General features: G+C 34.6%; 1 protein-coding gene across 1 annotated transcript; it reads right to left on the bottom strand.

The window, feature by feature from the left end:
• Nucleotides 1-7574: 7574 nt before the first annotated feature.
• LOC100168537 lies at nt 7575-19669 on the bottom strand. The gene is made up of 3 exons (XM_001946550.5): nt 18967-19669; nt 10640-10805; nt 7575-8987 (listed from the first exon to the last, which is right to left on the bottom strand). The coding sequence occupies exons 1-3, from the start codon at nt 19349-19351 to the stop codon at nt 8441-8443; spliced, it is 1098 nt and encodes a 365-aa protein (XP_001946585.1). The 5' UTR covers nt 19352-19669; the 3' UTR covers nt 7575-8440.
• Nucleotides 19670-24423: the final 4754 nt, after the last annotated feature.

The raw sequence follows: 24423 nt of genomic DNA, 5'->3' as shown, positions 1-24423 counted from the left end.
AATAGGTTGATTCACTCTAGTATCAAAACTAACAGCTCACTAATGAGAATAGTGAACGACAATTTCCTATGTCGTGCGTGTGTAAGACAGAAACAACACACGCGGGTGTAGCGTCCTCTTATAACTTATAAGGGTCCGTATTACAATACCTAGTTAAACTAATGTTAAACCGCGGAATTTGACTGGTAAAATTTAAACTATGATTGTAAAACGGGCCCTAAGTGTCTAAGTCGGTTATAATAAACAAAGTATATAATAATTACTATTTATTTTATAGCTATTATTCAATATTATATAGGAAAATTGATAAAATATTTACTTCTGTCATACTATTTATTAGGTAAGACTTAATACTTAATAAAAACTTGAAAAACATCGTTCAGGTGTATAGCAGTTGATACAGGCAAGGTACAAAATATTTTCGAGAGTTCATGAACATTTGGATAAACCTCTACATCTAAAATTCTAAAGCATGTAACCCAGAGGTGAATACAATGTTTTCAGTCAGTAGTCACTAAAAATAAACCCATGCCCTATGGTAAATCTACAGTCTTCATGGTAATTTTGTTTTATTTACCGACTATTTATCGGGTTTATGCATGAAATGTGGTATACTCATGCATGAAAAATAATTCGCAGAGAATTCAAAAATATAGTATACCATACCACCATAAAGATATATGTTTTTATTTTCCGATATTTATGCCACGAACGACTAGTGGCGTATAGTACCTATATCAAAGCGGACAATTTACCACGGCTAGAACATTTAGAAAACAGATATAGGTACCTACTTAAAACTTAAAAGTAGTATCATATTGAGAAATACAGAAAATAAGTAAACTTAATTTTACAAAAAAAAAAAGGGTCAAGGGGGGATCTATCCCCCATATCACCCCCTTAAATATGCCACTGCACCACGCGTATTGTATAATTGTTTGTTTTTTCCCGTACAAGTCGAGTATGGTGTAATATAAAATGTACCATTTTTTTAATCTCTAAGTGAATAATAATATTATTGCCACGAATAACGGCTAGATACTATATAATAACTCTATATTATATAAAAAAAAATTTAAAAATATGGCCAAACATTTACGCCGGCGATGGTTGTCAACGTGCTTTTAAGTGTATTTATCAGTAAAACATTATAAACACGCGTAATAGTAATCATTGTTATCCGACCATCTGATATCTGTTCTCGTTTTGACTCGAGTCATATTTTTTGAGTGAATATTATGTATTCGGTAACAATATTAAGTCTGTTTTTGCATCTTTTTGGAGTCGTTGGGTGGGCTCGTGGTCTTGAGTTACGTTCCCCCGGATCCACGGAAGAAGTCCGACCCTGCAGTGTCGTGACTTTTGAGAGAGACTGAGTATAATATGGCCGCCGGTTCAAAAGTTCGATCGTCACCGCCACCACCGATCTGCGACTGTTCACATGAATCCGGGCACCCTCACCCGCACGTAGTCGGTTCCAAGGTGACCGGCCGATGCAGGTAAACGGATACCGGCCACCGCACGTCGGCTGTCCAAAGGTAACCAGATACCGTCCATCGGCGTTGTTGAACTGTCCGACGAATTGTCCGCCCCGATGCACTATGCCTCCTTGCCGGACTATGCGGCCAGGCGGCCTACGTGTATGAAATTCCGGCACAGCCGCTTTGCACCACTTGCCGGACTTAACCACCATGTACCACGTGTCGGACTATACGCTGCCTCCTTGTACCACGTGCAGAACTTTACCACCATGTACCACTTGCAGGACTTTACCACCATGTACCACTTTCAGGACCTTACCACCATATACCACGTGCAAGACGCCACCACCTTGTACCACACACCGTAAGTCGCTTCCGTGTACGGAATGCCGGACGACCAAATCTCCGCTGGTTTTGGGTTGTACGTGTCGAAATTGAACTAACCACACGTCCCTAACGTGCAGCCTAACGTGTGGCTAGTTTAATTTCGCCACGTACGAGTGTACGACCAATATCGGTGGAGGTTTTGTCGTCCGGCATTTCTTACATGGAGGCGACTTCCGGCATGTGTTACAAGGTTCCGTTCAATTGCCTTTTTACTGTTTAGTTATGTAATTTATTATGATATAGTAACAAAAAATTGTTATAAATTTAAATATATTTGTTTTTGATAATACAGTACATAGATAAGCAAATAGTTTTAATTAATTATATTATAATCTTCGGACTATAATATAATATAAATGCTGATTAATAATTCCTTTACGAAAACCGTTAACCGAAAAATATATATTTTAATATATTATGTATGATATGTAGGTACACAATATATTTGATTTTTCCATAGTTTATTATGACATAATATACAAATTATATTAATTATAATAATTAATAACATAATAGAATTGTAGGTACGACTATAATGTTAAATTGATGGCATTTTTATTTTTATATCGATACAAAGTTTTTGAGGTAAGGACTAAGGATTACAGGTCAAACAGAAGTGAAAAACTTAAATGTGAAAGAACATGTTCTTATTTGTAAATATTATATATTATATATTATTATATTAGTATTTTACTATACAACAGTGTAGCGTTGCACTGATTTTATCCATTTTACAAACGTTCACATTATAACAAATCAACAATCATTAAAACGTTCTTCAGATTAAATATTGAAGAGCGTATACCTATAATTTTAAAACGTTCTAGAACGCGTATAACTATGTTAAACGTTGTTTTGATTAAATGTACAAGGACGAATACCTCAAAAACGTTTATAATAGGTCTATCATTCAAAAACTTAAAATGTTTAACCTTTTTTTTGGTGAAATTTTCAAAAACATATACACAATTTTTACGTTTTTCTAGTAAAATTTTCGGTGAACCATTTAATTTATAACGTTATATCTATAACCGTTTGTTGAACATAAATTAATTTAACTTTTATCACGAATGAAGTTCAAAAACGAATTATGGAACCGAACCAAAAATTGACGGTTAAGGTCACTCGGTACAACGCAATCATTTTTATTTTTGAAACAGGTTTTTTGTTTTGTCACATTTAAAAAACAGACGACGATAATAATCGATGTGACAAAACTATCTATTATGTTTCAAGTAGGCACCTACTTAATATTATATTCAATTGTTTTATGAACTACCTAATTTAAATATGTAAATCTATAACTGTACCTACACCACAAAAACCGTTCTGAAAACCTAATTAATTAATTAAAGTATTGGACTAGGTAGTTATAACTATCATATCTTAATTTAAATTAATAAAGTTAGGTACCTATATCAAAAGTATTTTACCAGAAATAAGGAGTGTGCAATACATTATTGACGAATAGTCTCGTATCCACGTCCTTGCTCAGCATTTTGGGTACCATATTATGTTCATTAAAAAACATATCGGGAACAACAATTATTATTGCATTCTAAACGGAAAACCTTACACCATAATACACAGTTGCGTGTTTAACGATTGTCCTGTGTCATTGTTCGTTTAGACAGAAATTTAACAAATAAAAATAAACATTTATATTACCTAATTTCACTCGAGTCAAATTTTGATGTGATTAATTTTTTTAGCGCGTGATATAAAAAATACTTTGGAAACATTATCACACCACCGGCCACCGCTACACGCGTGTGATCTAGGTAAGTCATACATTCTCTGTTCTGCGCCTCTAAACGGATATAATTTATATATTATATTATCACGATAAAGCGTGAAAATGCGAGTATTGATTCGTACAATTTACGATTGTGAGTTGTGACGATAATACCTACCATACAAAATACAACTATACAAGATACCAACGTGAAGTCTTTATAAAGTAAACGATAATTTGGTGGGCACTTTGTCGGAAGTATCATTCTAATTTTTCTGGTTGTTTACAATATTGAAGTACCTATCTATACAATCTACATAATGTTATTATGAATGACAATATTGCAACTGCAGAAAAACATTTTTTTTTTTTTTGAAAAATAAATAGATGGTACCTATACATAGATTCTGCGTGTTGGTTTTGTTATTTATCAGGTACATTAAGTGGAAGTAAATATTATAAGCCTTTATGCTCATCGCGATAGAAAAATATGTTCTATAGTACCTATATACGAAATAAATAATGTGATTAAAATATTGAAATACTTAACTAACTTAAGTCTAAAAGCACATTATTCAATATAGTTGAATAGGTAAGCTTTCTTAGTAAATACAAAAATCGTGACATTAGTAATTTTAATTATTCACATTTATAGTGATATATATATGTTACGGTCAAAAGCCGAAATTGGGCAAACCTCAGAAATGCCCGGGCAAAACGCGAACTGCCCACAATCCTTGGGCAAAATGTCATATTTCGGCTTTTGACCGGGCAAACCTAGTTATGACCAACCTCATTTGGGCAAAACCGTATACTGACTTTTATCAGTTGTATAAAGTTTAGTTACCTATATACAATATTTGATAAAGTTTTATAAATTGTATATGTCGCCAAATATGCGTTAAAAAAATTGTAGTTACCTACCTATGTTAAAATAATAATATTATGTTGGCTGAAATTAATATTTGGTAAATTAGTAAGTAGGCTGGTATACTTTTGTATTTTCCCGGACTGATATCTCTCCCCAAACTGCTCCTGATTATATTCATAAAGTGTCCATAGGGGGGGGGGACCCCCTAAGCCCCCACTTGAGCACACCCATGCTTATTCATATTATTTTGTGAGCGAATACCATTAAAAAAATAACCGACACACCGAACGCGCCGAGTTCTCGAGTTCTCGACGCGCTAGCATTTTGTTCACAACAAATTGCACTAAAAAATTACACATTATAATAATATTAATTATTTTTGTTTTCGCTGTTCTTCAATTATTGTTTAGGAATTTTTTTCTGATTAGGTTCTGCCCACAAACGTACAATAATTTCGCCAAAAATTAATAAACCTATATATAAGACATAAGTACCAAAAATACAGATCGCTGCAGATCAAGTTCCGTGTGCCAGAGTTGGTGTCGGAACCGGAGATGGTGACAATCGAGTTGAAGATGATAGCGGAGGGACTAACCGAAGTGACGGTGAAACTGAACGGGATAAGTCGGTAAGAAGCGACGTGGAAACTGCAGACAGTTCCACAAAAAGCGCGACACTATACGATTTGACCACGAAACATACATCACAGCAAAAGCCGGCAGCGCCAGATCAGCATAACCCGTGTCCAAATCAAATATACTATGTACCAAATAGAAAGACAACATATTATTACGTAAGTTATGAGCAAACAGTATTTAATATTTATAAACTAAGAGTGTTACAACTTATTATATAGAAATATATCGAAAAATTGTGAAAAAAATCAAAATTGTTAATAATTTTCCGTATAATTGTAATTTTAGCATACCTACGGGCTACGATTGACCGGCGAGAAGTGGCGCAAATAGGAAAAATGTTTAGGGGGCTCAAGCCCCAACACATTTTTTTAAAAATTATAATTTATAGGTACATATTTTTATGAATGGTATAGTATTATATTTTGAGGGGGCTAAGCCCCCCATATTTGTGCCACTGCCGGCGAGCTTCGACTACCCAATGATATTATGCTCGAAGCCGTGTCGCGCTTCTCGGAACTTCCAACCGTCACCTCCAAAAGTTGCTTCTCCTCCTGTCGCCATTTCCGGTCCGGCACGCACCGCACGCGCCTCGATCTGCAGCCGCAAGCTTTCTAGTCCAGACCGCCTGGCCAACTCCGTGCGCGCAGAACGAACACACGCCCCGGTTCCACAGACGAGGGAAGCATTTCTGTGGTTGTGGTTCCCCGGTAAAGGCTGATTTCCAGGCTCGTCCTCTGTCTGCAGCTTCCTGATCCATATCCCGTGCAGGCTGCTGCCACTGCTGCATGCCATAGAAATCGCCATCGAGCACCAGCGTATCTTTCTCTTGCTCCGTCGAGAGTTTCTGCCGGATGAACCGTGATCGGCCGCGCATTGTAGTGCACCTCTCGCCGTCGTCGTAGCCCGACGAAAATCCTGCGGGGGCAGTAGTGGATCCAGAGCTTAAGTTTAGGGGTGGCAAAAGTACAAAAAATACAACATTTTTGCGGTGTATAAAACGGTGTAAAAGAAAGGGAAACTACGGCGATTTGGGGGGGGTGACAAATGTTTGTCACCTGCGCACATATAATTCGCGACCGGGTAATACAATAAACAGCTTACACAGTTACACAATTCTAAGTCATTATAAAACAGTTCTTTTTAAAAAAATATTTGAATAAAAATTCCAATAAAATATAATAAATATTTTACTACTCAGTTCAAAATTAATTTACTCCAAAAAAGTATTGATATTTAAAAAAATAAACTATTTGACCATCATACATTTGATTTACAAGTTGGCTATTTTGAAATTTCCTCCAAAAAAATTGTATACAATTAAAAATAGTTTATTTTCTGTATTAAAAAATACACTGTAATTGTAGCGCAAGTCTGTAAATTATATATATAAAAAAATATTAAATACTGATTTGTACAAAAATGATTTAATTTGCCATGTCATTCTATTTTACACCTTTTATAATGTATATACCATAGAGTAATATTGCTTTAAAAGTTGTACATCAGCTACCTATATATCATGAATTTATACAACAGCAAGCGATATCAACGTAATATACACACAGCAGAGTACCTAGTAGTATAAGATGGTTCCTTGAACAAATATTTAAATTTACAATATACATATTAATTCAAAGGTGGGCATTAACTAGTTAAAGTAAAATTTTTTTTAACTTTTTAACTTAACTAGTTTAATTTACAGTTGAAATAACTTAGCTTTTCTCAGTTGATTTTAAAAAAATCTATCAAGTTAAAAACATTTTGAAATTTTTCGTTTTTACGTAAATATTACTAAATCAGTATAAATTACATATTATGTATATACCTATTATTATATATTATTTATAATTATAAATGTTTTTAATAAAATTAATAATTTTAAATTACCAATTGACAATATTATTGTTATGTTTTAATGTTATATAACTTATAATATATTATATTATGAAGGTCATGTACTTATCTTCACGTATTATAATATTTAATTGCTATACGATATAAAAAAAATATATTTGTTAAATTATTAATTTGAGATGAGTATAGTTTAAATTAGTAAATAATAGTAAAGTAAAAATAAAAGGTTATACAGTGTACATTATGATAAAAGTTCAAAAAATTGTTTTTTATAATTTAGAAACTAGACACTAGAAAGACACATTCACTCTGTATGTGATTTACATACTAGTTTTAAAAAAATAGATTAAATTTTTAACTGAGTTAAGTTAATATTTTTTTCTATATTAACTTTTAACTTATCGAGTTAAATTTATAATTTGTTAACCGTTAACTTTTAATTAATCGATCTTGTGTCCTCTTAACTTGACTTGAGTTAATTATTTTCATTAACTTGCCTGCCTTTGCATATTATGTTAGAGGGGTTAATGTCCTCCATAAGTTATTTTTTATGAATACTTGAAATCATTACAAACACGCGAGAGTGATAAAGGAAATAAAAACTCTCGTATTAATAGTTTTTTTTATTTTTATTTACAATGATTGCAATTTCTGACACATTTATACATAAAAAAAATAAAAAAAAAACAATAATAATAATAAGACTGTCATGGTATAAAATGTATACATTATTTAATAATGTTCGTACTTATTAAGTTTACATTACATGTAAATTTATTGATTTTGTACACAAAAAATTGGTACACACATTCTCTGCAGAGACAGAGAATGTTTGAGCAAATATATAATTATCTTTACATGAGCTTAATAGGTATGAAGTATTCAGACTTACACTAACAATATTGAATTATACTGTATAAATACACTACAATGGAATGCATAATTTTTATAATATAGTCATAGGTACTAAATATTTAACACATTATTGTTATCACAAAGCCAGTTTGGTGGCAAAATTCGGAATGTTTATATTACAAAAACGTTCTTGAGTGCTTTCCTGCATTCACGTTATTAAGTATAAAAAATATAATATATACCCGTCATTTATCTCCACGAGTCAAAAAATAATAATATAAATAATTATGCCTTATTTCTAAGTGATGTGTAATAATAATAATTGGTGTTGGGCATTTCAAAAAATCATATCATGACTGTTCGATAACTGCAACACATAATTCATTGGAATTCACCGAACAAAATAATAATAATAAATTAAGCAATTTGATTGTAAAATAAATATGAGAACGATAAACGATCAACATCTCGACTAAAAAATTCCAAGTTAGTGACATCAAAAATGCTAAAAAGTATATAATATATATAAAAAATAGAAGTGGTACAAAAACGAAAAGGCTTATTCGTAGAGAGAGGAGAGAGCAAGAGAGGGATATATCGACTGTCAATTATATGACACTCATTCGTAGTTTTTATTTTTGTTCATCTCTTCTTCGGCCTTGATCACGATTTCGAGCACACGGCGCTTGATTTCTGCCTGGTACGCTTGAGGCAGGCCCTTGGTCGTCTCAGCCATGCTGTAGAAGAACAGGTCAACGGGGTGCACCTTGGCATGACTGTGCTGTTGCTGTTGTATGTGGTAATAGTGGTTCATGTGGTGTTGGTTGAGCTTGAGCTGGGCGGACGAGTCGGCCTCCTTGGCGGCCGCCGCTGCGGCTTCTGCCGATCGTTTCACACGCTTCGCGACCCGGTGCAGGGGCTCGTGCTTGCCATTGCTCAGGATCTCCACGTCTGGGTACAGCAGCTCGTCGTCCACGCCCCCCTCGTCGTTCGAGTAGCTGCCTGCCATCTCTTTCATCTCTACTCGGGGTTCGGGCATCTCGTCGTAGTCATACGACATGTTGTTGTACGGACTGGACGACCCATCTGTCTCTCTGTCGTCATACACGCCCGCGTAGTCTTGGGTTGGAGAGTGTTCCAAGTTCAGCATTTTCTTCAGAGAATACCTGCGCAAACGGAACAAGAGAACAAATAAGTAATCGGCGACAGACAACAAAAACATATTATATATTTTAATTTATTAAATTTAAGGAGAAACAAAACTCGAAAACTGCGTTTAACGCGTATACGCCACAATATTAGGTACCTATACAGTTATTTATATTACAGAAACGTACCCCGAGCTGAATTTTTTTTACAACCACTCTAATAAAACTTTATTATTTATTAAGTTATGTTGTGTAGCCCTCATTTCAAAGCGAATCAGTTCGATTACATACCTAGGTATACGCAATAACTATTCAAAGACTTATTTGGGGTAGCTATGGTGAGAGGGGAGCACGACATCTTTACTCCAAATTATATAACTAAGTATTTTAATGCGATAAATACATCCCGATGGCCGATACCAACAACAACGAACCCTAATCTAAATATTTTCGTCAACGAAGAGTTCATTATAGTAATATTAAAACAAATTTTTAACCGGTTTTATACATTAATGCGATACGACCAGAACGAATCGTAATAGATTCGTACGTAATATTATTATCTTCTCGAAGTGCGAATTTGTTGCTTTGCGTGCAATGTTTTAAGCCAAACGCTATACGTGCAGTGTCGAAGCTGATCCTCCGATCCTCGGTTGGGTGCAGCAACAGGTAGGTACGTGCTCGTGCTGCATTTGTGTCAGCAAGATCGTGTGGCGCTCAGAGGTTCTTAGTCTCCCACCCACCCACCCATTCATCTACTAAACAGAACAAAAAAAAACCCGATTTATCCGTGTCCAACGTTCGAGCTAGTAATCCGTTCACAAATTCTACAAAGGTATCATTATTATCTGAGTATGATATAAAGTATCTGTTCTTTTAAACTTTAAAACGATTATTGTCGAATAATTTCAGTTAACAAACGTATTCATGTAGGAACGAATACGTTCGATATAGATACAATAAATGTATAAAATTTCCACCACTACACAGTCCGGTAACTAAACATTCCGTGTGCGAAACAACACGATCATAAATTTAGGGTGTTGCGCGGATGAAGAAAAAAAAACTCGTGAAACAAAATATAGTTTTTTAATAGTAAAATGTGTATATGACTATTACTGCTATTAGCTAATATTAACATCGAATGTATTTTTTATTATTCGGTTGTCTTTTTCAGATGTTTTGATATTTGATTATAAAGTATTGCCTTCTATGGTACAGCATTACAAATTACAATTTGTCTGTAAACGTACAGTTGTGTAACAGCTACCTATATAATATTATTCTTACTGTATACTGTACAGTAACACATTTATTATTATGTACGCTTATGGCTTATTCGGGAGGGGAAGGGGGACAGGACGCGCCCCAAAGTCACAGACCGAGACATTATATTGTTCGTAAGATTATTAGTCGGCGCCCGCTTTTTTATTTTCTCACGTATTCAATGTCCTACAAACAACAGACTTCTATAGTTTTGGTAGTTATCGTTTTTCTTTCTGTCTTAAACTATACCACGGGTATCACTATTGGTCGCAAAACTAGAAATGAAGGTACACTTTACAGTCTGGATACTCGGGCACCGAGCCGCCCAAGTCAAAGTTAAACCACGGTACGTATTTAGCTACTACCTGCGCGTTATATATTTATAATAAATAGCAATAACTAACCCTCCGATTTGCATAAAAGGTAAGAGAAATTCCATTTCTTTTTGATACTTCCAGGGCTTGCCCTCGACGAACGGTAGGCCGGGTTTGAGATTCAATCCTTTGGTGCGTTTGATGGACACTCGGAAATTGTCGCGTAAACGTTTCCAGCGCAATTTGACATCGTTAACTGCGGACAATACATAATATTTAATAACAATATTGTGCATACACAGCATTGGTAATTTAGGTAGGTATCAGTGTATCACAGTTGATAAAATAAAAGCACCGCGATGTGACAATCGTGACATCATGATTGTTAGTCTAAATCAAATATCAACCAAACATTAAAATATCTATATATAATTGTACGCTATATAAACTACTGTTAAAAAATAAGAACCTAAAAATGCGTGACTCACGACGGATACGGTTCTCCTTGGCGCGCGTCTTCCTCGCGTATTTAATTTCTTTTATAGGTAGTACCGGCGAGAAGTTATAAAAAGGGCCTACAATATTTTGACCTACAGTGTTTCAGCAGACGGTATTTTATACGACAAATATTATATTATGATACTTTATGCACTCCCTTACAAGGATTACATATTTACATTTATATATATTAACTTATGTTTTTTAAATAGTTATATATAAACTAATGTTATACGCAAGATAACATTTTGTAATTAGAATGATTATTATGTCCTGAACTAAATGCGTATCCCACTTCAAAATTAAATTCATTGATATGGAAAATAATTAAATTCACAGCCCTAATCAATACCGTTATAATAATATTATGGTAAATGTCAATCATTAGGTACTCTATAACTATACAGCCAAATACTGGCACGTGAAATTGCCATTTTATTTCAATGTTCTCAATAATAAGATAGCATTTATAACAGCTACAGATGAATCACTCGGTACGATGGTATCTATGTATAATTACTACTGTCTATTAGGTAAATATACTATATTGATATAAACATAATTGATCGTTAATCATATTCCGTTTGCAACCATATTCACGAGTTTAATTTGTTACGTTTTTTCACATACCGTCGTATTTTTCCTTGACTTGCCATTATTATTGATGAATTATGAGAACGGATTTACAAATAGGTATAAACTCTCTTTAAATAGGAGGATGGGACAAACTCATATCTTTACTAATAGAAATATTATATTATATATTATAATCATATTAGCTGAAATAATGTCCCCTAAAATACTGACGGCCGAAATATTTGTCAATCAAAATACGGTTCTATTTACAATGGCAGAATTCGGCCGGTCATATAAGTGTCGGTTAACATTAACCGGACATGGTATAAGAACGGCCCTTTTCGAATTAATTATTTTTCAGCCTATAAATACGGATCGGACACAATAATAGGACAGGATTTTTTATGCGATCTTTAGGGTATAACCTCAGAACGAGCTGCAGCGGGGTTCCTTCATTCAAATCGTATACTATAAGTATTTACGTATAACATATACATACTACACTATATAATTATATATGTAGATCATATTTTATTTTCGCGTGCGATCGATCGTATTCATTTTGTGGTTCATTAGTCACTAACGAATACTAACGGTTAGTGAATACAGTTCGTTAGTTAATACACCGAATTATATAAAGTATAGTATTATACTGTGTTTAATAATAATACCTAATAATTTATTTGAACTTCTTCATAATAATATTTACATTTAAATTAACATTTAAAGTTGATACCTAATCTCTATAAGCAATAGCTTGTGCCTTGTGGTAAGAATATGGAGTCTGTTACAGTATTAATTAATTAACTATACACAATTCTATACAGTACCTACTTACATACATAGGCGTGCGCAGACTTTTTTCGCAGAGTATGCCGGTATTTTTAAACATATTTAGTTCAATACAAAAAATAACTCCCCAAAAACTCTTAATACGTACAAATAATTTGCCATATAATGCGAAAATAAATTAGCATGCATTTTATTTAGCTAATTTATTGGTTTTAGATATTTTAATTTGAAAAGTATGTACCAGTGGCGAATTCTCCAGGCATGCTTAGCATGCACCGCACGCTTAACAATAAAAACGTAATTAATAAAAATACAAAAATAATTTTGTCATCAATAATTTAATATTATGTACTGTGATTTCATTCCAATAAAGTAACAGTATAAAAACCTACAGACATTTGATCATATTATAATAATATAATAATGAAAAAAAATTGATAATCTAATCAATCGAAATTCTTTTTTTTCGAAGTTGTAGGTAGTATGAAAATAAGCAATAACCGCAGGGGCTTGAATGTTCTGATGGCAAAACCCGCAATTCTCATGAAAATGGTGAATTTTGATTTCAATTATATTATCATGAGTTAGCAATTTGTTTTATTATTTCTAGGTACCTACCTGTGATGATTATGAAATCAAATTAATATTTGACTCCCAATATTTTATTATAAGAAAATAATATAAAAAAATATTCAAAATATTTAAATTATTGAACTAAGATACGGTAGGTTCATGATTCTAATTAATAATCAAAACATTTACAACTAAAAACTATATGGTTATAATCAGTGTTTGGAAAGAACGTCGTTCATGAACGCACGTTCACGCGTTCACGTTCATTTTTAGTGAGCGATACGTGAACGTCACTCGTTTTATTAAAATAGAACGTGAACGTGAACGACGTTTATATTTTTAACGAACTTGATTGATTTTTAAGACGTTCAATTTATTTACCTCTTAAAAAATATATTTATAAAATATATTAATTAATTATATTATATTTAAGTCTAAATAGTATTTTTATTTTTGGCTTGAGTTGTATATGTTTATAGGCTTTTATATTAAAGGCTCGGTCAAACAGAAAGCGGGCTGCCCGCGTGGACACTGTAAAATAATACAAATCGTCCCTCTTGTTTTATACATATTATAGGATTCAAAAACTGTTTTATACAAATATATTTGTTTGTCTGTTTATAACTTGATAAACAAATACAAGGCAGTATTACAATATGATAGATATTGTAATACTACCTTGACTATAAACTTTAAATTTCTGCAAAAAAGGATGTTATTTGGTTCTATTTGATATTACTTATATGGAGATTTATAAATAAAATAGAGAGCGTACAAAGCCCCGACAAGCTAATATAAAATTAAAACACCCCCCCTCTACCCCTAAGAAAAATTCTGGCAACAGTCTGATGGACTGAAGACGACAGTCTGCAATAATACCTTATTGCGTATTGTTTTCTCTACGTGCCACAATACCACATATTAATAATATAATATAATATTGTATACTTGATAAATATTGTCGTAGGTCATATTATAAAGGTAATAGACGAAATAAAATAAACGGTAGTATACGGTACCTTAAATATTATGCAAAAGGTATTGTATAATAAATTAATAATGAACATTCTCCGCGGTCCATCAGCAGTACGCCAGTACCTACTATAGACTAGAGTATAGACAAACATTGTACAGTCATAACTCATAAGTCATAACAATCTATACAGTAATCCACAAATAAGAAAATAACGCATAGACTGACAGACATCGTATATATAATACTGCAAGGTCATCCAAATTTTACAATACCAATAAAATGAATGGGTATTGCACTATTGCATCTCTAAGTTCTCGCGAAAACTTCACCAAATCTATGACGTGAAATTGTTATGACTGCGTAATCTGCTAAGGTGCCTATATTCATATATAAGATATAACACGATCGGTTGTGCTTCGTTTAAGTATTGCAACAATAAAAAAATCACCTTAAATTCCGTTCCGTAAAACGTATTTTCGAAAATAGAAACCTCTCCAATACATTACGCCGGTATATACACATTTCTAATGCAATAGTGGGCAAGTTGATGAAAATAATTAACTCAAGTTAAATTAGGAGGACACAAGATGGATAGGTTAAAAGTTAACAAATTATAAATTTAACTTGATAAGCTAAAAGTTAATATGGAAAGTTAAAAAAAAGGTTATCTACTTTTTTTAATTACCTAGTACCTATGTGGATCACATAAAGATAGTGACTGCGTTCTTTCTAATTTCTTAAATTATAATAAACAATTATATTAAACTTTCATAGTAATTTACAGTGTATACACTATATGTACCTATTTTATTTTACATTTTTACTAAATATTTTAAATTTTAAAATATACCAACACATCCCAATCAATAATTTAGCAAAATTAATGTTTTTAAATCAAATAGCAATTTAATGTCATATCTTATTAATGGATTGTGTTTAAGTAAATTGAGCAAAGTTAAGTTATTTCAACTGGCAATTAAACTAGTTATGTTCATAAGTTGATAAGAAAATTAACTAACTAGTTAATGCCCACCTTTGATTTCTAGCATATCGTTACGCTAAAAAAAGTTCATGCGTAGTGCGGTTTTATCTGTTTTATTTCCCCCGCTCACGCACATTCTTGCCAACTAATAATTTAATAGGGGTGTCATGAACATGTTAATTTATGGTACCTACAAGAACTTCCCTTGCCAGATTTCAATTATTTATTTTTATTTATTTAAAAGATGAAAATTATAATATTATACAGGTCGCATTGTGCTCCGCGATTTTAAATTCAATTTTCAGAAGTTGCAATAACCGCTTAAATAATCACGAGTTATTGAGTACTTTGAAATTAATTTTTCTGGCACTATTCAAAATTAATTCAAAAATCAGAGTCCAATATGAATAAAGTTTTTCTATTTCAAATTAAGACACTATCAGAAAAATCTGAATATTCTACAAGGCGTAATCGTTTTTTCTTTAAAGAAGTTTTTGATCGTTGATACGGTTTGATTTAATTTTGTCCATAATCAATACAAACCCACGCAACCGAACTAGACATTTTACTAGTGTCTGCCCCCAAATAGGCAGATCCGATATAAATTTTCTCATTTACAAATAATTAATCCGCTGATTGTGAAAATCGTGAATAAAGAATAAAAAATATCAATACGGACAGTACGATAGTCACAAAATCTGTGAGGATATCGCTACCCTTACAGATTGTATTGAACCTTCCACCCTATCTAGAACGCGAGAAATGATATGAAATTTTAGAAATTAAGTATATAAGTACTTGTAAATATTATAATACCTATACGCGTTCTCGACTCATCATATAAAAAACCCGATCAACGTTTTTTTTCTTTTGGTAAATACCGACGTGCAACAATATATTATATATCTACGACACATTTTTTGTGCACGCGTATGCAACGAAAGAGTGGTTGACGTAAGGTAAATATTTATCAATTACCTATTTCAAAATTTCCGCATAAGTATTATAAGTACTGCTGTCTGTATGTGTGCACAATATATACATATTATATCTTAACGCAAATCGGTGTACAATCGCAAATATTTGAAAATTCGAAAACATTTAAATGTATTTACACAATATCTACACCCGATCGAAAATTAAAAATTCGAAATCGTTTAAATTAAACTTAATACTTTCTATTGTCTTTCTGTTAATGAATGGTGTAATGCACGAATGAGCACTCGCGCCAACAACGTACATTTTGATTCACAATTCTATAATATTATATAGTTATTGGCGCCTCCGACCTCATGAAGAGGGTTAGGCAAATTTTACCTGGGTCCACACTTGAGCAAAATTACATTGTTTAAAAATTTGAGCCGCAAATATTTCTTGCGGCGCAAGCGATCCATAGGCCAACGGATAGCGTGCGTGCCGCACACCAAATCTTACGCGACGCACAACTAGTGTGGACACGGCTTGGCTGTAATAGAATTAATATGACATTATGGGACTTGAACATTAAAATATTTAATATACATTATAATATTGCGGAAATTAAATACGCAAGAATTGTATTTTGCGATAGTTGTATATTTTTGTTTGTTTGTGTTACACTAAAATGTTGTAAATACGATATCGTCGATTAATCTGTTCTGTGTATACTGTATACATGTGACACGACATGCCATTAGGTAATTTGTATATGCTATATATTTTATATTATACCTACTGATATAGTGATAACTTGTGTGGAATTTATATTATTGTGTTGTGTAAATATTATTTATGAAATTCATCACATTTCCTTTTTTGTAACGTATTACATTTTTCATTTATGTTTATAATATATAATATCAAACTTGACGAAAATACAATATTATCATACGTAGTAGATGTAACACAATATCGAAATAATACTTAATTATTTGCTATGATTTTCATTTAGTTTTATCTTTCGATCCCATTATCCCACGTTCACGAGAATACTCGCTCCTAAATCTCAATTGTATATTAATATAACTTAACGGTGAACGATAATATATTATATTCGGATACAATTTATATTTTATAATACGCAGACAACCACTAAAATCAGAAGGATAATTAATTTCGGATATAATGTATGCATTAAAAATGTAAATATTATTATTTATTAACCGGTCGTAAATTCGTAATCAATTTCAGCATGTAAATCTCTGTTATTCTGTTTGAAGTTCATTCAAACGTTTTACACATTTTAGTATTTTACACGTGTTCGTCACACTCACATTTCTATACCTATTATATTATGCACCTATAATTACTCCTTTGATATCTGTGCAGTCGATAGTGATTAGGTTAATAGTAAGTCAAGTTAAATACATTAAGTATATACATAATTTATATATTTGTATATATATATACACATATATATATATATTGTATACCTATTCAGACATTTAGTTACTTAGTAATTAGTTTTATTAATGTTTTTTAAAATTTAGTGATACCTAACTTTTAAGTTATAACATAGTAATCTGTTTCGTTATCGTTATTTTTAACACGCGCATTGATACAAACAAAACTATTTATATTTTCTCATACGTATTTTAACATTTATTATAATGATAATACATAATATTATAATAGATATCACGACCTTCCTCAACTCCTGTTTAGATAAATGCGATAAGTCGAATCTAAAGAAAAAACCGCGTCGTTATTAACAATGAAGAAATAGCTACATAGACATAAGACATGATATTATTAAATCTTTTGTTTTTGTCATATCACGACGATTTTCGTTCCTCGACATTGAAACCACCAGCGGACAAAAATAATGCACGTGCCACGCCATAGTAACAATAATATTATTATTATGTCGTTCTAGGCCGTTGTCCGGTTATTGGTAAAAATAAAAACAACAAATTTTGACAACTTCTGTCGTAGTGGTAAACTCTGTTAATAAGCCAATCCATCGCCGTCTTTATTGTGAGTCCGTGCGAGTTGGGAGGCCAGAGGTGTTGGTCGGAGGGACGTGAAGGGGTTTTCGAACAACAATTCGGCGGGGGGGTACAGCGCGACCAGAACCAGAACTAAGGCGGCGGCATGGGAAATGTAATAGGTATAAGCGGCGGGCGGTCCGAAGCGAAAACCGCGAGTGAGGCGGCGGCGGCAGTGGCGTTCCGGCACGACGACGTTGCCGGCGCGCATCGCCGCCGCCGAGCAGTCGATGCGGCAACCGGTGGAGTTTTCACCCTTCGCCGGCGGCGGACGCCACTGCCAGCGACGCCACCGCTGCCCGCACACCGTATACGCTTGAACACCGCGCGTCAAGAGATTGGCGACACTGCTGGCGAGCGAGCGCGCCGGTCCGCCACCGCAGCCGTCGTGCGGGCGTAATAATAAATACGTGCGCGGCGGTCATCAAACCGCTCGGCCCATCCGGTTTCGTTGCGGTATTTCTCCTTCCCCCTACACGACGACGAGTACTGCAGGCTCAACACCGCATGTTCGCTCGCTCGCACGTACCGCTCGACCGACGACGGGCGGACCCGCCGTCGTCGACGTTTGTACACGCACATACGCCGAACAAAGGAGACGCGCGACGGCTACGACGCGCATCGAAAATCCCGTCCGTGCTACTCGCGCCGCTCTTATTTTGTTGTTGCACGGGTGGGCGAAGGCGGCGCATCTTGGTGGGGGTACATTGCTATTACTGTTGTTATTATTATTATTATTTCTCTTACAAAACAACCCCTGCAACATGTGTTTCTCCCACCACCACCGCCGACGGATCGCAAACGCGCATTTTGCTCCGGCCAAAAGGCGAACAGCGAAAACAAAAATCCTCGCGCAAATAATTTTATAACCTTGGCAGGGATGAAACAACCGCGCGTTATCACCAAAATAGCTCTTTAATTAAAAGGCTTAAAAGGTTAAAAGGCTCCTTAATTAAAATTAATATTAATATTTTCAATCGAAATTATAATTTAATTTCTATTGATGTCTATCATACAAAACGCTGCGCAATAATATTATTATTAATCAATTTACCCGGCATGCCAAGTTCGTCGGCCACTTCTTTCCAGGCTTTATCCCTCTTGTCTATGTACTTGTACTGGTCCTCGTCCGTGTCGTACAGCACTTGGTGCTCCTTGATCTTGTTGATCATTATCAGATCGATGTTAGTCTCGTTGGCGATCGCCATTGCGGCGGCCACGACGGACGCCGTGGTCGATGCCGTGGTGGCGGCGTTCGAAGCTAAGGCGGCTGCGGTGGCTAGAGCCACAGGTGACAACGACGTGGTAGTGGTGTCCGCCGGTAGAGATACGACGGCGCCGGGGTAAGGATTGTGATACGGTTGTTGATGCAGTGGATGATGGTCACGGCGGCGGCGTTTTCGTCGTTGCGCGCTCGGCGTGCTTGCTGGTGACGGCATGGATGACAACTGGTGGCCGTGGCGGCGCGGCGACCGCGACGAAGGGCTGCCGCCGCGCCGTCACGGCGTCACGGAGCGCGTTTGGTTCTCGGCGGCGGCGGCTCAGGCAGGCAGCTGCACGCGAACGCCACATGGGTGGGTGGGTGGATGGCTGGTTTCGGGGGGGAGCGGCGGCGTTTCGGTCGGTCGGCCGCCATGTTGCTGCGGTGCGTGCGTGCCGCCGGCGGGTCGTCGTGGCGTGCGTGTGCGAGTGCGTGCGCGCGCTCCGCGACCGAGCGAACCAGCCACAGCAGCAGACGAGACGCTTGCCCTTGGACACGGCCGCCGCCGTCGCCCGACTGTAAATAATAATAATAATATTACTCTGCACGTTGCGTACGTGTAATATTATGTACGCCAGCGTTATTATATATTTGTGTGTGTGTGTAACGTCGGAACACGCCGGCCGCCCGCTCGCCCCCTGCCGCCGTAGTGCCAACCAGTTCGCCCGACCCTCCTCACCGTCGTTGTTGGCACCCGAGCGGACGACGGCGACCCACACGCGTTAAACCGTGAACGACGACGACGACAACGACACCGCTGCCACCGCCGCTGCTCGGGGTTTTTTCATTCCACGTACGGTTTGGTTCGAATCGTTGTTCGTTTCGCCATTATCGCCTCGGTACTGCCGACCGCCGCGAAACCACAATGGTTATTGAGTCGCGGGAGAGACCGCTCAGAAATTCATCGGCAACGAACAGTGGTGCCTAATTTGTGGGGGTGATCGACGAAGGGTGCCGATCACCATCGTTTTAAGGGTGCCAAAGCGTTGGTCAATTATAGTAAAAATTGTATATGTAAAGGTACATTGGAAAATGTTAGTTATATCCAAGTCCAAAAGACTTAAATTACTTTACAGTCACTAGAAACACGAACCAAATGGATTTACGAGCAAGTTAATAATTATGTTTACTTTTACTTTTACTTATGAAAGGGTGTGGGTGATGGTTAAATATCATCAATGGACACAAAGTGTCTAAATTCGCAATTGGTGATGAACATACCGAATTATCGATATATAGGTACCTACTTAAATGTGCATATATCCGCACGTATAATGTGTTCCATTATAGTGTAATGTGTTCCAAGGTAGTATAATATGTTCACTAATCACTATGTTCAGAGTTTCAGATATCCCTTACACCAGTTTTTTAGCCAAGCTTTGTCCAAAATACGATGAAAATACGTCGTGTCTTACTACAGCCTACAGGTCCTTTACGGGTTACAAATAAATAAAAATAAACGTATTGCTTGTATGTAATTATTATTTATTATACTATTACACTTGGTTCAAAGTAATAACAAATATATGTATTACTAGCTTAAGTGTTTACACCTCATTGAGACTGAGGTAAACCTCATTTTGATATTCAGGACAAGTGTAGAAAAAAAATGTTTATTTTTATTTCCCATAATTAATTACTACAATAAGTAATAAGTTATAAGAATAATTTACAAATTAACAATTAGAATGCTATATTATGTCCGTATAATTCTGAATTTGTTAAAATATTCCTTAAACTATATCGATGATATATTTGTACAGATCGGAAATAATACGAATTCGATCTTATCGAAATTACAGTAGACAACAACAATTATTAATTCAATCGCATCCTCGCGAAGTCGGTAATGGCGAGCAACCGATCGGAGTATTACAAGTATAATTTATAACAAACACGTGTACCAGGTACGTATACGGTATACACATACACAAAGACGGTTCCAAGTGCACTGCCTACGCCTACCTATAGTTTTATGCGATTTATCACCGCAATGAAATTCACTGAAATTCACCCTCTGCAGCCCCTCTCCAAAATAAATTCGGCTTCAACCCATAGTTTTATTCGATGGTATACCTAGGTGCTGCGTTCGTCCGATACATAGCATCTACACCGTTGAATACAATAATTATGTAGTTCCGTCTAGTTTCGACAATAATCGATCGACGCACACACGTTTTTAACGCATTACATTCATTAGTCATTACTCATTTTTTAACGCCGTGGCTTATTATATTACGTATTTAATGTACTCCGGTAGTCCGACGTTCCGGAACATTATAAACTATAAAATTATGTTGGGCGTCCGCGATTTAAAAATGTTTTTCGGCGAATCCGGCAATTTCTTTCCGGCACTCTCTTGTCGAAAATGGCGTATCATTTGTCCATAGGACACTTTACATTCAATTTCGTTTACTGGTCATATCACACGAATCGCATCCTATATATTATATTTATAATCTACACGATTCGATTTTATCAATGAGAAGCATTCGTGTATATACAGGTTATGGCGTTTTTTTTTTCAAATCACTCGAATATGATAAAATAAAAAAAATATATCTGCAGACGCTCTTGCGGATCAGAAAATATCGTATACTACGCTGTTGAATGAATTGCTATTTCATTCAGGTTTTTATATAATATGTACAAGCTGTGTTATCAGACTGCCCGGGAAAAAAAGAATAATAACGCATGGGGCTCGGTGAATAAGTTTATTTCGATTTAAACGTACCTCATGCTCTGTGTATACCTTATAAAAAGTAACTGTTTTTTTTTTATTATTATCGATATAAAATGATTGTGATTTGTATGTTAATTAATATAATTAATATAATGATATTGAGTCATAATTTTCGAAAAATGTCGATTTCTTTTTGTTACCTGGATCCGCTTCTGGTTGATATTTGACGCACGATTGCACGAACACTGATCACTGAAGGTCTGAAACCTTTTATTTTACTCACAAATGCTAACCTCAAAGTTGTATCGATAAATCAAAAAAAGCCATTATAATCTTTATACTGATCTCAGTCTGTAAGAATTCCATGCCTTAACTACCTATATTATTCATATTAATATGTTATTTCATATTAATACCTAGTTAATAATAATTTTATCTATATAGGTATGTATTTTATTTATAATTTATATTCATAACATGTATACTGTATAGACGTATAATGTATATTAATGTAAAGATAATAGATAATTGTGTTACATAAATTGTAATGGAAATTGTTTGTTAATTTGATTATTAACAATAAAATTTAAAATGTAGATACACAATAATACAATACCTATAATACATTATTAGATAAATTATTTTATTTAAATTGTACATTTGTACCTACATAATATATTATATTTAATATTATATTAACGATCTTGCAATTTTTAAAACCAGTATAATATTATAAATTATAATGGTGAACCGTGGTACTGTGGCTGTACTGGTATATGTTATGGTCTATGGTCAAAGTGGACTATCGGCCAATGTGTACATTATTGCCCGGGCAATATGGTAGGTATACTGTTTGATTTTGACGGGCATTGTAGTCAAAATTAGTAGGAATTAGTTGAAACATTTTAATCGTGATAAATGTTTTAAGTTTAGTAAATTCGTTATTAGAAAATTTATCAGAAAATTTAAATTTTAAAGAAAAAGATGATTGATAGATCTTATTTGTTATTTACTATGTGTTTAACCCATGTTGTAGAACGATCAAAATTCAAATTAATTCATTAACTTGTTAGTTGGAATACATATTCTCTTGATTTTAAATCGCCACGAATATTTGTTTATAATTGAATAGTCTATTTTAGATTAGACCATTTACACTACTTATGTAAACTGAATCAACTGAGCAGATAGAATTAGTCAGCGTCCGCGATCGACCGCGCATGCGATTAATAATTATTGTAGGCAAACATTCGATTGAATACACGTACGTCGTACACGTTGTTCTAACATCATCTATTCACACTGAGCGGAATTACAGATGTCCACGATTATTTTTATTTAGTTGTGGTATACTGCATAAGCGTGTCTACCAGCGCCGGATTGAGAGTTTTCGGCCCACCGAGATTTTAAATTTCTATCTTTACTGCTCTAGCGTGTATTATCGCGATTGACAATTCTTGAGGATTAAATAACCAATACACTATACATCAGAATTATACAGCTGACGCATCTATTGTTTTAACCGTGTATTTGGATCTATATTTTACTATATCACTATCTAAAAATACTAGACTACTTTTGTCCAAAAATAATAACGGCCCAAATTTTACGCGGCCCACCGAGATTTTCTCGGTAGCTCGCCGGTTCAATCCGGGCCTGGTGTCTACGGACTACGGTGGGTGCCTAGGGTGCCTGGGGTGCCCCTGCAATTTTCGAAAGGCGCCGGTCAACCAAGTTTTAAATCTAGTGGTTTACAACTTTTATTTAGAAAAAAAAATGTCATGCATTGTTTATTATTAATATAATAATAGTATATTGCATTGTTGAATTGATTTATGATTCTATCACAAATCCCGATAATAATATTAACTGCCAACTGGTACAATTTTTGAGAAATAGGAATTATTTTTATAACTATTGAAAACAAATAATAATTACAGTATGCGATCACGGAGTGGTGGTGACGACCCCACCAGTTTTCGGAATACCTTAGTCTATAAAGACAGACCACGGTACGGTTCGCATATCGCATCTATTATTGGATGTTGACTTATTATTATTGTTGACTGTTGTATTATTGTTCATCTACTTACAAGTCACAATTCTCAAACACACGGACCAGGTACCTACATTACTGTTAAACTGTAATCACTAATTCTAGTTATTGTTCTCGCTTTTGACTTTTTTTCTGTATTTGAGACCGGATATTGAAAGAATGGATATTTTTAAAAGAAAAAAAGGTGGGTTGAATTCTTAATTCAAAATAATTTGCTAATTTTCGTCATTTTTACATATTTTGTCAATTTTTGAACCTTAAATGCTAATAAAAAAAAAGTGGATGTCGCTCTGCTATACGATAGGTTACAAGTGGGTCACTGTATAATGGATAGTATTAAATTTGAATTCAATGATATAATATCACTGTATAAGAAAAACGATTCTGAGCGGAGACGGTATGTCAGTCTAGATATTAGACATACATATTTAGGTATACTTATCTATAGTATTATTAATAATTTTCAAATTAATCATATCATAATATCCATTAGGTAACGCGTTATACATCA

Source organism: Acyrthosiphon pisum, chromosome A1 (assembly GCF_005508785.2).
Source record: "Acyrthosiphon pisum isolate AL4f chromosome A1, pea_aphid_22Mar2018_4r6ur, whole genome shotgun sequence".
In the NCBI taxonomy this organism is placed as follows: Eukaryota; Metazoa; Arthropoda; class Insecta; order Hemiptera; family Aphididae; genus Acyrthosiphon; species Acyrthosiphon pisum.
Note: the sequence above shows the minus strand (reverse complement) of the source record. Positions and strands in the feature narration are given on the sequence as shown.

Bases quoted from the DNA above. Each gene is read 5' to 3' on its own strand.
- LOC100168537 (XM_001946550.5), bottom strand. From the start codon at position 19,351: ATGCCGTCACCAGCAAGCACGCCGAGCGCGCAACGACGAAAACGCCGC. The intron at 10,806-18,966 runs GTAAATTGATTA...TATTGTCCGCAG, and splicing joins CGACGAACTTGGCATGCCGG to TTAACGATGTCAAATTGCGC. The intron at 8,988-10,639 runs GTTAGTTATTGC...CCGTTTGCGCAG, and splicing joins CCTTTTATGCAAATCGGAGG to GTATTCTCTGAAGAAAATGC.